Source organism: Falco punctatus (assembly GCF_963210335.1).
Source record: "Falco punctatus genome assembly, chromosome: 2".
NCBI classification, from domain to species: Eukaryota; Metazoa; Chordata; class Aves; order Falconiformes; family Falconidae; genus Falco; species Falco punctatus.
Genome location: NC_137581.1, coordinates 21,267,520 through 21,281,887, shown reverse-complemented (window position 1 = coordinate 21,281,887; position 14,368 = coordinate 21,267,520). Strand labels below are relative to the sequence as shown.

General features: G+C 35.5%; 1 protein-coding gene and 1 long non-coding RNA gene across 11 annotated transcripts in view; one reads left to right on the top strand and one right to left on the bottom strand.

The window, feature by feature from the left end:
• The window catches only part of LOC308059287, a 159,022-nt gene that overhangs the window by 71,546 nt on the left and 73,108 nt on the right, over positions 1-14,368 (top strand). The window lies entirely within an intron of this gene.
• The window catches only part of SGCG (sarcoglycan gamma), a 155,277-nt gene that overhangs the window by 96,561 nt on the left and 44,348 nt on the right, over positions 1-14,368 (bottom strand). For 6 of the 10 annotated variants that reach the window (XR_013926192.1, XM_080376369.1, XM_080376372.1 and 3 more), the window contains exon 2: positions 3,307-3,394. Coding sequence is in view for 3 of the 10 variants with exons in the window: in XM_080376369.1 (XP_080232495.1) it covers positions 3,307-3,330 (24 nt within the window). In the remaining 7 variants the exon portion in view is untranslated. The other 4 variants (XR_013926191.1, XM_080376375.1, XM_080376376.1 and 1 more) reach the window with 2 other exon arrangements.

Below are 14,368 nucleotides of genomic sequence, written 5' to 3'. Positions count from 1 at the left end.
GTTTTCAACCAGGAAAAGGATGCATGTTATTAGCAGAAGCGTAAACGTTTAGAAAAGAGATTTTAAATGGTTCCCTCTAATGCTGGGCTTAATTTAGATGCTTTTATTTTTAATTTAATTCCATGCAGTGGTTCTTACCCTTTGGTGGTATTCTAGGACCATTTGTTTATTAGATAACAGAAAGGAGGTCTGTATCTAATATGTGAATGTCAAATTTGTTTAGAAGATAAACAGACGCCCATCTCAGCCAAAGTGGCAGCAGTTGTAACTATGCATCACAACGAAAACTTGAAAAATCTTGACTGCAAACTTTCAGAACTCTATAGCATACATTTACTATAGTTTACTCATGTGGATTACTCATCTAGATGTGGCTATGTAGGCCAGAATTCATCTCACCAAACACAGGTAACATAAGCCATGCTTACCTAGGCCCCCTCCACAAACTAATAGAGAGAGGCAGACACTTCTAGGACGTGATTAATGTCCTCTTCAAGTAGGAGGAGATTTAAGATAGAGATGGTGAAACCACCCACACCTATAAATAAATAAATGGTGCCTAGCTGACTAGTGCTGATGCAGTCAAATCACATCCCTACACTTTGGCAGTACCCTGTTTTAAGAACTTACGTGCTCACTGTGATGCATGATTAAGTATGCGGTGCACCCGCTGGTGCATTTAGAGACACTAAGTATCACCCAATAAATCATTTGATAATAAGTCAGTAACCCACTACTAGTATAGTAGTTTTCTTTCAGTCAGAGAAACTATTAATGAGAAAATGTATTTGAATTCAAGGAGTTTACAAACTTGTAAAAGGAGTTCTGTATACACATAGTTGTACACTCCATATTAGTTCAAGTATGCTTCACAGAAGTTAGCACTGATTTTGGTAACAGTTCCTCGGATGGAAGGTTACTATTACACTGTCAAGCCAAAAAGAACCGTTCAGTAGAAGCATGGATCCATTCTTGCCTAAAATGAAATTTCAGTACGTGATAGATAAGCTGAAATAAATTTAGAGCTACAAAGATCAGAGGTTTACTACTGCAAATCAGGTATTATGTAAGTTCAGTAATACGATATTGTAAAAGACTTAAAAAGTACTAAAAGTTAGCTTCTTAATATTACACAAGTGCAAGTTTAAACTATGCAATTTCGTACTGCATTTAATTGTAAACCCAAGTATAATTAAACTATCAGAATCTAAAATAATAGTATATAAAAACGAACACTCAAATTTAGGTCCTAAAATAACTCACATAAGCATCAACACAACCCTTAAATGAGGACAGAATCAGCCTCAAATGTTGCACAGAAAATCAGATGGGGGAGAAGCTCAATACATCCATGAAATAACAAACAAAAACCAACTCAATAATTAATATGCTAATATATTAATACAGCTATAAAAATAAATTTTAAAAATTGTTACTTACCTTAGAGATCTGAAACAACGTGTACTTCTGAATAAACTACAATCAGTCTCTTCCCAAGAGAGAATTGTCTAACTTTTCCACTACTTTCAAATCTGGAGTGGAAGATATTTTAGGCCTGGCCAAATATCACTGGAAGAAAATTCGTTCACATGTTTGGCTATGTTTTGCATTCCATCCTGTTGCTTTGGCATACAGACACAGCTAATTATAATCTGTGACATAAGCAGCTAATTCTACTGCTAAAATGGTTGTGTACTGACTCCAGAAATGAACTGCCCCACTGTAAGACATAACCAATGCATAATGCATCCTATAATGGCCCAACCTGTCACATAATGCCAACTGCCTTATTAAAATCTGAGAATATGCAGCACTTCATAGAATCTGCACATAAAAACTATTAACACAGTTAGCTGCTAACAGTACACAATGTAAAATTAGAAACAAAAAAGACTTCTGCTTACTTTTGTACATCCATATATAACATCGAACTAAATTTTAATAGTAGTTTTTCTGAAAACTTAATTTTAATGCTAACATTATTCTAACTATACTAGCTGGTATATAAAATCTCTTTAAAAAAAGAAAATATATATAATAGTTCTACAATAGCACATATGAACTTTATACAATAACTACACTAACAATTATCCATCTTTCCAAAAGGTTAAGCCATTCTTGGAATTTAAGAAAGATGCATATAAATACCAAGAGATATTAAAAAAAAAGTTGCACGTATTACATATTTTAAGATGATATTATAAAAATTCTGCGAACTCTTTTTTCAGTGCCATTTAAGCTTTGAGCTCTCAAATGCAGAAACAAGAATTCGAGCCCAGCACTGCTTACATTAGACTGACTACACAAACTCTAACCAACAGACTTTCTGTTCAACCTATGATATTTTAGAATCTGTGCTAGTAGCTGTCTGCAATTTAAAAAGCATTAAAACGTACATTAGTAAGATTTACAGAATAGAAGTTTTGTGCTATGTGAAGCACTGCAATCATCATCCATATGTTTGGAAAATTTTATTTCTCAAAGCACGTTTCCTTTTTTCTAGCCATGCACTCACAATGTTACCATGCTTTAGATATCAGACATTTAACAGCTGCGGATCATAAATTTAGGACTGACACAAATCCAACTGATCACAGGCTCACAACATACTTTTTTCCCCTTTATGAATTCTGTGGCCATTAATCCTTTATCAGACTCTGTTTACATATACAAATGGAGAAGTTATTTTCTATACAAAGGAATTAATTCACCGGTATCTGACAAAAGTGACAAATATTTTTTGTAATAAAATATTTGTCAATATCTTTAAAACAGCTTTTATATTTAATCTCATGGGTTTACGAAAGATAAACTGGGATGAAAGCATTTGTATATTGTGTTAACACCAAAGGTTTTCTTTAATTGAAATTCCCTGTTAAGTACTAGAGGAAGAAACCTGTAAATCCCAGATAGTTTTGAAGGGCTCATTCTTTAGGTGATCAGGTATTCATGTCCAGGGATTTCCTGTAAAATCTTCTGTCCACTCTTGGAGAAAAGCAGAGGATCAGATACAACTGAATAGAAGACTCCAAAAAAGCAACATTTAACTGCATTTTATTATGTTTCCTTTTGGCATATTTGTAATTATTTGATTGCTCAATTTATAAAAAAAGATCAACTAACATAGTGCCCTGCTATAGAAAGAGATTAGATTGTATAATGCAAGAGCTCTCTATGAACTTTTGTATTATTTCCCACATGTATTTACTTTTCTTGGTCTAGCTTCATGATGTCTTTTATATGCTTTTCTACCTATCTAGTATCTGCAAATTAGAAATTCTAAAAATGAAGAGAACGAAGAAATACCTCAGTATCTTCTGAAGTTCTCATGAAGTAGGACTGAAGCAAGAGCAACTGTCAGTGAGTTCTGTATCATCTGAAGGCAGCTGTCTTCCTATTTAAATGCAAAGAATAGAAATAGAAAGAAAAGATTTTCATGAGTAAAGGGGAAGAACAAGATACATTCCTGAACTGTCCTCCTGACTCTTTAACTGACAACACCTTACAAGTGATGCACCAAAATCCACAGATTAAACTTGCGGAACACAAATGAAACAATGAACACCCAGCACTGGTTTGGACAGCAAATGTTCATGACAGCACAGTCTACAGTAAATGAGAAATAAATGTTAGTCAAAAATCTATGTGAAAAATAATAAAAAATATTTCTCTTGCAATGTTAAAATTCCATCTAGCATTAGAATGCATTAGTATAATGAACTATGACTTCAGTTATGGGGTTTCATCGCATCTGTACAAAAACTAAGTCTCTGAGCCAAGGAATTATCTTCACAGTTCAAGAATGCTGATGTCCTATTCCTCAACAGAAACTGCCAACATCCTTTTTCAATTGGATTTCGAAAGTCAATGACTGATGACTTAGTCCTAGAAAGGTAACTAAGCAAACATTTATCTTCCATTGTCAGAAACCACTCATACCAGCATGTGTCTTAATTAGCAGTACTTGCAAACTTATGCCAGGAAAAAAAACCAATGGGAAAAGATACATATAGTGTGGTTTGAATATTATGCCATTAAAAGATGTCACTTTTTTTTAGTGCAAAAAAATAGAATTTTGACAAAAATACTGTGCACACCTAAAGATTTCAAGAACATCTGCTTATCCCTCAAAGTACAAGACAATACAATAGTGGAGATTACAATGACTACCACATATCCATTTAATTCATCTCACTAAAACAGACATAGAAGCCATTTGGTCCTATCTTTATCAACTTCTTAACAGATATTTTTCAAGTCTGTGAGGCCATAAATGGCATAGAATAAGGAGTGGATATTGTCTTAGGTTTGGCTGGGATAGTGTTAATTTTCTTCCTAGTATCTGGTATAGTGCTGTGTTTTGGATTTAGTACGACAATAATGTTGGTAACACACTGATGTTTTAGTTGTTGCTAAGCAGTGTTTACACTAAATAAAAGATTTTTCAGCTTCTCACACCAGTCCACCAGGGAGCAGGCTGGAAGGGCATAAGCAGCTGGGAGGAGACACAGCCAGGGCAACTGACCTGAACGGGCCACAGGGATATTCCATACCATATAATGTCATGCTCAGTATGATGTTAAAAGCTGGCCAGGGGCTGCTGCTCATAAACTGTCTGAGCAATTGGTAGGCATGTGGTTAGCAACTGCATCATGCCTCACTTGCTTTGTATATTATAATTATATTATTGTTGGTGGTGTTATTAATATTTTCCCTTCCTTTTCTGTTCTACTAAACTGTCTTTACCTCACTCATGAATTTTAATTCCCCCCCCCCCCCCTCAATTCTTCTCCCCATCCCACTGCAGGGAGGTGGAGGGGTGGGTGCTGGGAGTAAGCAACTGGCTGTATGGTGTTCAGCCACCTGCCAGGTTAAACCATGGCACTTCATATGCAGTATCTTACTTTTTGTGGCCTAAAATTAGGTAGTCCATCACAGTCCCCCCTCAGGAAATAAACAAGATTCCCCAAGCCTCCTGCATTCCCAAACTTGCATTGTAACAGATAGTTAATAACAAAGTTAACTAAGAACAGAGATCCTCTACTGCTGAACAACTGTAATTATGTGGCAAACAGTAAACCAGCTAAAATTAGGTTGTACAGATATATAACTCCAGATGAAACAGAAGTTTTGCCATATGAAATATTAAAAGATACCTTGATAAAAGTTCAGAAAGGTCAAGTAGTACAGCAAAAGCAACGTACATTAATGATAAAATGGCATATACTTTGGAAAAAAATAAAATTCACATGCAAATATATACCAATTAGAACTACCAACTGAAAAAAAAATTATTATCTATTAGAATCACTGAATGTGAAAACCAAAACCAACCAACACCTCAAGCAATTAAAGTGGGGGGTAATTTTAATAATAGTCAGAAAACATAACAAGTAATTAGTTACTAGACATCTCTGGACTTCCAAGAACTGAGAGGAAATGTCCAAGTCTTCTCAGTTCTTGTTCTTGTGCATGTTAATCACTTGTGAGTTTGAATAATGATGCAACAAAAAAATCATCTTTTCAAAAAAGACTTTTTCCAGTTCTCCTGACTTTCCACTGCTGTTGAAGGTTCTAATATGATATGAAACAAGAACTGTTGGAAACAAATTTTTTAGTGTTTCCCTTCAAAGCATTTTGAGTTGGCTATGTGTGATATGCCTTTTAAATTTGCAAGGGATAGGACAGCAGACCATTTATTGACAGAGACCTTGCCCCTTCCTAAGAACAGGGCTATGGTGCATATCTAGAAAGGTACGTCATCTTCTAAACCCGAGCAAGACAGTGAGTCAAAGGAGGACTTAATCTTTCACATATAAATAGAAAGAAACATTTGAAAGTTACTGTTGTGCCTATTAAAGCTATAAAAAGGTAACTGTTTTAAATAGTTACTTAAACAAGGTGGAGAATACTTCAACAGGAACTTTTGGTAAGCACAGGACCCCCAAATATACAAGGTTTTAAGAGAGATCTGCCTAGACTGTTTCATTGCATATCTATAAGGAGGTGCAAACCAGCTTTGAAACTAAGAATATTTATGTTTTATTAGAGTATGACTGAGAATAAATTAGAACAGAACAATCTGAAAATGACTATGCAAGATGAGGTAAAAATAAAAGGACTTCTAAATAAGTATCTAACTGCCCAGCATGTCAGTGCAGGTCCTCATGTCTGGTTTCCAGGATTTTTTTCCATCTGTGAGCACAAACAGCTGGCTGTAGGTCTACTCCCTGATCATCCTATCAATATTTCAGCTTTGCTTCAGCTCTTAACTTCCCAGTTCCTTGCTGCCACACTCTTATCCTTTCTATCTCCTTTTTTTTTTTTGGCCACATTCTGTCACCTGCACTCTCCTCCCCATATGTTCAATGGCTCCAGAACAGGAACCTTTTTCACCTCCTGTTTTAGCTGCTCTACTGACTCTCTTTTCAAATCAACATAGGCACAAAGTGAATTTACATGAAACAGACTAAAACTGTCACAAAGGGCTAGTAGGGGATTTTTTTGGTCCGGTGTTAAATGCTATCTTCTGCCTGGATTAAAAAACTATTTAATTTGTGCGGGTTTAATTCTGTATGATCCTTAAAGAGGTTAAGTAGTGAGGCAGCAAGTGAAAAGCTGCATGCATACTTTATGCTCACTGCTGTACTCTGCGCGAAGATGAGCCTGACAGGCGAAAAAAAAAATAAAGATTAAAGGAATAAATGTACAATGGGACAAATTGCTTTTCTAAGAGCAAATAATCAAGCTCAGGTTTGTAGACCCTTTCAAAGACTCAACCTGAGGAGGAAAGACTAATCTGGAGTCTGTGGCTTGCATGCAGACTGGAAGACACAATGGAGAGACTGTGCTATAATAGTATCTTAAAGGCAGAAGTAATACTGGGGAGAAAAAACCCCACCAAATGTTAAATTTGTTGTCAGAAAGCAGATTTGGAATGATTTTGTACTATTGCATGGTTAGTAGACTTCAAGCATTCTCCTAAGTATGAAATTCAACTACTGTTGGACTGAGGAGTTAATTGTTAGCTTTTTCTCAGGAAGAAACCCAGAAATGTGTACTTTGGTTTATATGAAACTCTGTAATAGTCTGGACAGGAGTGAAGTGCTTTTTAACAGGTTCATTATTGTGTGCATTGGGATTTTTATTTTAGGATATGATTCACTGTGCAGCTACTCATAGGTCCATCTGCAAGAACTATGACAGGCAGAATAGTACATTAACAGTGTATTCTGCACAGTATGTCAAATCACTTCTACAACAGATACCAATAGCACTGGCAATCAACAGAGAACCGTGTTTCATGATCTTTGGGCATAATATTTCCTTTTATATCACTTGTCCTTTACTAAAAAAAAAAAAACAAACCAAAAACCCTAGACCCATTAAATGTCCAGAGCAGGATAGTCTAGTCTTCTGCCTTGGGATATCTGAACTGTGAAGAATTCAAGTGAAACACACAGCTGTCACCCAGTATATGTGGCTGCATAAAACAGAAAACTGAATGACTGTCCCTCCATGGTAGAGTATGTGTGATACATCTTGGAAGGTCTGCATCTGTACCCATGTACAGATACAAACCCTAAAGAATACGATGACTTTACCACAGTCTTTTGCTTTCTTTCTAATTCTTTTATCTTCTTGCATTTTTCTTGTTTCCTTCTCTACTCACAGATGTATCAGAAGTATAGCTGATTGACAGATACAAAAGCCCCCCCCATTTTCTTTTATCAGTAAACGTTATTTTTCAGTAACATTACATTTGATTTTGACATAATAAAGAGGTGTATCTAATCTGCATTTGAAATAAAAGCATATAAAAGCATCTAGAACTCTGTTTAAATCCTGTGATTCAGTGTCTATGTCATTAGTTAGACTAGTTTTTTCATTCAGTATCAGCATGCATCTTTCAAGAAAGAAAGGAAGCATGAGAGGAAAAAAAATGATTAGGTAAGGCACACAAGAAGAATGTTTCTTGTTCCAAAAGACGTAGAAGAAGAGATGGAAATGTGAAAATTACAGTGCTCTGGCCAGGACACTATAACAGGAACCATGGTCCCAGAGCTCATTCCCTGACAGACTCAACACTCAGAAAGTTTTAGTGGATTGCAATTTTATATTTGTGGGATGGTCTTACTACAGACCAGCATGTATGCTCAAAGACAGAATAAGTAAGACTGGCGGTTTAGCTAGTATAAATCAAATACATTCGTTATGAGTCCTAAAGAGAACTTTTTTAAATTTCTTTTGTGTGAAAGGTTCAGTTTTCAAAATCTCAGAAGTGCTTCCAAAAAACGAAGGAAAATGTAAAAGCTAACCAAACCCAGAAGAAAATAAATAAAATTGAAGGAGTTAACGCAGAGGTATGTGTTAGTTAATGTGTAAAATTTACATAAATCTTGCTCCAAGAGAAATGACAATGTTAGCATAAACCAACAAGTGAGCAAAGCAAGCATACAGAATCTATATCCTAAATTTTATTTAGCAATAATCTAGTCAAAAAGAAGTTTTACATATTTTCATTTTATATGATTTCTTGTATTCACAAGTTCTGTCGAATATTCAGTGTAAATAATGAAGGTTTCAGCTGTATAAGAAAGTTACATGAGTTTACAGGATCTATCACAATTAGTCCTTATATTTACACATATAAAACAGAACTTTGAAGTGAATCTGCTTAAAACTTTCCCTTACAGTGAGCTACTCAAAGTAAACTATTTTTTTTTTAAAAAAAGTTAGTGTAAAAAATTTCACTATAAAATATAAGGTTTTTTTTTTTAATGGAGAACCTGGAAGCAGCCAAGTAAGGCAGAATAGAAACAGAAGAAAGCTTACAAACAAGTCATTCCCTGCCTATTTCTCTTTGTTCAGAAAGTACCTGCTCAATGAGAAGAATCCTTGCTTTCAGACCTGATGTCTGTCCCCTCAGTAATTTTATGAGTTGCAGAAAACTCTGGAGTTTCCTTCAGAATCCAGGTTTCCATTGTATCACCTGTGAAATCTAACTTGCAGCTCTGTGGCCTTTACAGCAATTTCTGCTCTTGACTGTTCCACTGAGGCTGCAGACTCCTAGACCCTTGCTGTATTCCTCTCTTTTTACTCCTTGGTAAACTTGTGTTTTCTGAAATTGTTTTTTCTGGAGTATTTTTCAGTGTCCTTATGCAATAAACAACCTTCTCTGCTTTCATGAGGTCTTACCTGATTCAGTCACTCTTACTAATGAAGCACAGCAAGTAAGAACAAGAAGATCACGAATTAGGCAATCTGCCATACCCACCTATGTTTACATTAGGATGAATTAACTAATGGACAAAAAGATATTCTTCCCAGTAATTTGAAAAGTATATGGCCACATTATAACCAAATTATGTGTTCTCTGAAATCACATATATTTCCATTGTTACTGAATTAAATAGTATCTTGCAGACAGTGTAGGGAAAACTTTTATCCAGTACTGATTATCTCCTGTGTTTTTTTGGTAGCCAAGAAGGCGTCATGTTCCCAAAGCATTTTATTTTTCATTCAAAACTATGCTGTAAAACTCTGAATAATTAATGACTTCCCACTTTACAAGTTGCCATTGTAAAACTGTTATGAAGTAAATTGCTCTTTATTTTGCACTCAAAATCATACTATACCCTATGAGTCATTAAAAGAATGTCAAAGAAAAAAGTCTTAGCATTTTAAAATACCAAAAATGGGGGGAGGGTGAGAAAAGGCACAATAAAAAGCATTTTCAGTATTATAAAGTAAAATAGCCTAAAAAACATATACATTAACTGTTATTTTGGAAACTAGAAATATACAGTATTTTGTAGTGTTTCCATTTTTCACTCTGGAACCAAGTTCAAGTCCCTCACTTCTAAACTGCTACAGTCAGTTTAGACCTATACCATACAGGTACAGAATCAACCCAGCAAAACAGTTCACAGAAAGAATTCCTCACCTCGAAGGCCTGGACAATCTTTGGTTAACAAAATGCAGCTACATTTGAAAATATAATTGATGATATTCCTGAGATCACTCCATAGAGACTCTGCACTGAACCAAATTTAGGAATGCCAGACTGCTGTACTTAACCCAGAGTCACTTTTCTGGATCAAGATGATTGTCCTTATCAGACAAACAATGGAAGCTCAGTGTTTAGCTGAAATCCTCAGTCTTCACCTCTTCTGATGTTCTAGGAAGACAAAAAGAAGGCCAATGGAAAGCAAGCAGAAAAAGGACAAACAGCTTTTCACACCAATCACCATAATAAAATAGGTATTTGTGCTCAGATCCATGGAAAAAACTCAAAAGAGCCTTTAAAGTGCAAGAGTAGAAGTGTACAGCAAATAATTTTTAAGAATCTGGTTTGAAATTCCGAACTTGTACAGAAGTAGAGCCTTACTACCAAAGGTTAAGACACAGCCCTTGATCCATCATATTTGTTGAGATATCATTCGCTACAAAGACTGTAAAAATAACAATTATTAATGTTAATAATATACCCCAACAATCTGTTGGCCCTACTGAGATTTTAGCTTTGCCAAAGTGCAAGGAGAAAAAATTAGGCACATGAGAAGTGTATTTAATTAGGAACTTGCCATCTGGCATAAGCAAGTAAATCATAAGCGTAGCCCTTTTAGTATAGAAGGAGCTATAATCAACCAGGGAATAGACCATAAGCTATTTCTTGTTTGATTGAAATGCGTAAATTAGGTATGGGAATAGTGTAATTATCTAGTATTTTGAAGGGTTATTCATGAGGCTGAACTGTGGGCAATGACAGCAAGCAGAGTAACCATAGTAAAACCAATGGCTTAAAACTGACAGATATAAATTAATAATTTTGGCAGCCTTCAAGAATCTGACACCCTACCTTACTAAGCAAAGTTAGAATATACTTGGAAATTAGTTAGATTAGTTTAAACAAGAAGTAAAAGCACACCTAACATTCTTTCTGGAGTGCTATGTGGAGCAACGTTTATTATAATTGGGATCCCATTCTGACAGGCTATTTTGAAAAAAAAAACAAAAACCACAAAACACAAACAAACCAAAAACACCAAAAAAAGAAAAGCCAAGTACAGAAATGGGCCACAAAATGAAGTAGGCTCTACTCAGCTGCTCTCATTATGCAAAACAGGACACAATTGGTTTGATCTTAGTCATAAACATTATCAACAAATGTCTAAGTTTTTCCTTTAGTGAACTTGTGATTCATAATGGTTTCAGATTACTAGCCAAAGTAACTTAAGCTATGGTTAAAAGCCCTTTTCCCTGTTATTTAGTCAAAACATCTTACTTCTTATCTTTATTCCTCATGCTTATTTAGTTTTGCATCAGCTAAACTGATAACAGCTGCATCCTACTTCGTATGACCATCTCATTTACTGCCTAGATAACTATACTACCAAGGAAGGCTACTCCGTTTTCAGCTGTGCAGTCAAACACCCAGTCCATTAGGTATTAGAAAACAGTTGTAGAAAACCAAATATAAAGCCAAGTCACAGATCAGCCCCTCCATCAGGAAACAACTTCCAGAAATGCACTATTTCCTAAGATAAAGGTGTCTGACAGCCTCTGACCTACTCTGTTATTTTTTTAAAAACCATCAGAGCAGACAAGCACAAAAAATCAGTGTAAAAGTGTGTTACACTGGTCAGCTACTGTAAGAATGGACCCTTTTATTTACAGTATAATTACCTGCATACCCAGTTTAACCATGACATACAGCTATCTACAGTTTGTACCATTTTCTAAGGAAGTATCCTTGATGTTTTCTGGAATATTGATAGGAAGGAGCCTTAGGGAATGACCTATAACACAGGAGTCATCAGTGCCAAGCCTTTCAGATTTTCAGAATGTGTACACACCTTTGGGGCTATCTTACTTTAATTGTGGTTTTAGACTTTACATTTAACTGATTTTACCTGCTTCACCAGATCCTTAAAATTTGATTCTGAGCTTGGCAAAAACATCAATACCAGACCACTTAATTTTTTATATTCTCAAACAAGCTCTAGTAGATACTTAATGTAATTCTCCTTCCTGATTGTGCTTGGATTTTAAGCTTTTTCTAAAGTCACAGACATACTAGTTTACTACCAATAGCTGGTAGTTCTTATTTCTTATACAATTTAAGAATCCTTGGCTACTTTCTATAGAATAGCCCCAAAAGAAGAAAAAAAAAAAAAAAAAAAAATCAATGAAGCTGCATTTTAAAAACAGATATAGAGCTCAATACATACCTGGGTGCATGTGACTATATATAGATATCTCCCAAAATTCCCCCGCAAATCTCTATTAGTTGCCACAGGACCAAGCAAACTACATGGATGGTGGTTTTTTAGGCAACTGAAATAGTTCAGGAAGAAAAGTTCTGGCCAATACTATATTCCGATTTTCTCCAGAGAATGGTATAAGAAGAGATGCAGTATTTTTGGATATTGTGTTCTCCTTTAAATTTTTAAGGCTGAATCAAGGAGGGATTGGCACTTTGACATCCAGGCTAGAAGAGAAGTTGCCTCTAGCCATACTGATTTACATCATGGGGTCCCTGAATATGTCATTAGCTGAAGACTAGGAAGTTAGGGAAGACAGAAATCAAGTGTTGCATTTGTGATAGTCAGCATCCAGCAGCACATAGGAATACTCTTTCTGCAGTGACATGGATAGCCAAGTGACTGTGAAAAAGTGAAGACAATGACTTACCTTCAGGTTACATACTCAGAAACTGTTTGGAAGAAGTTGAATGAAAATGTGTTTGAACTGTTGCTGGGGAAGTTGTTCAATCATTGGGGCAGATTGTAATAATGCTTCACGTGAATGCCATACAAGGAGAGACTAGGACAAGAACAGGTGGTAAAGCACTGTGGGAATGTTTGACCTTATTCTGGGATCAGCTAATAGAGGTACTCTCACTGTCACAGGAGACACCCTGAACAAATAAGGAGCATTCTGAGGATGCTGTTTCAGTAGCTAATTTGCTATGTGCTATAGGCAGATACCAGTTCTGCTCATGATGCTTGACTTGGAAGTTACAGGTTAACAAGAATGGCCTTTAGGATTTTGACTATGTGTGCAACAAATTGTACACACTAAACATTTTCCAGTAACATGTTTCCCAAGATGATACAGGAAATTAGTACACCCATTTAATCATACAATGTAACCTCTACAGGAGAGGCCAATTCATAAAGTAGAATTTTCTTCATTTAATTGTATCTCTTGGCTCAAGCAGCATTTTATATCCTCATATATTGCAAAGTTCTTGTGTTCTTCCCTTGCCTTTCACTGCAAAAGAACAGATTTAACCACCTCTCATTGCCAGTCACTGGTTCTCTGGCAAGAACCAGCTGCCTTCTTGATGAAATCGGTGGTGGTGGTGGTGTTTCTTCACTCATGTTCAAATAATCTGTGTGGGCAGTCTTGCATGGACGCTTGGTTAATCCTCAAACCATGGCTTAGAATGGATAAATCACATGAGGATCTATATATTACATCCATATATTTTAATCAAACGCAAATGGATCAGGACACAGAGAAATATATGAAATGGTCTGCACTAAGCATTATATGTAGGCATTCTGATATGGACTTTAAAGAAATACGCAATCTGTTCCTGATTAGCTAGGCTATATTCCCTTGCTCCAATAAAAAGAATGAAATAAAGTAAACATCTAATTTATGTGAATGCCATCTAAAATCTGAAGTATTCTGTTAATGTATTCTGTTTAAGTACCACAAACAAGTCTGTCTATCCATACCACACATCGTTACTTTAGACTCTAGGCCAGACAAAATATCATGGATCACATGCCTTAAATTTTAAAGTTTTAACATTCACAGATGCATTAATTTTAAAATTAATTAGAAAGCTTCAGTTGTCACGCTATGTTACTCCAAATTACTCACAGTGACAAAATTGGTTTCTGAAACCACAGTATTGCAGAGATTCGCACGTGTGTTAGACTGTATTTTTTTGTACTTCCTACACTGCAGTGGGATCACTGGCAGATATAAGTGAAAGTTTAAATTTATGCTTACACTTAACTGCAGTCCATGTAATTATCTGTTTGGTCCATATCTGACAAGACATTTTTCAAAAAGGTTCACAAATATATTAGTATGGTTTCATTGATTACATCAGTGGGTTTTGTTTGTTTTGTACTATTATTTCTACTCGTGATGCGTTCTTAAAAGTAACCCTATACCTTACATAGCTTGCTGTCTTTTCAAGCAATCACCAGCATTTGGAACAATGATTTGCATATGGTCTATACATTCTCAAATAGCATATCTTTAAATCTTCTTATACTAGCAAAGATAAGCAGGTAATTTGCATTTGTTAATTATTTTATGGTTTACCAAAAAATATGGAGGA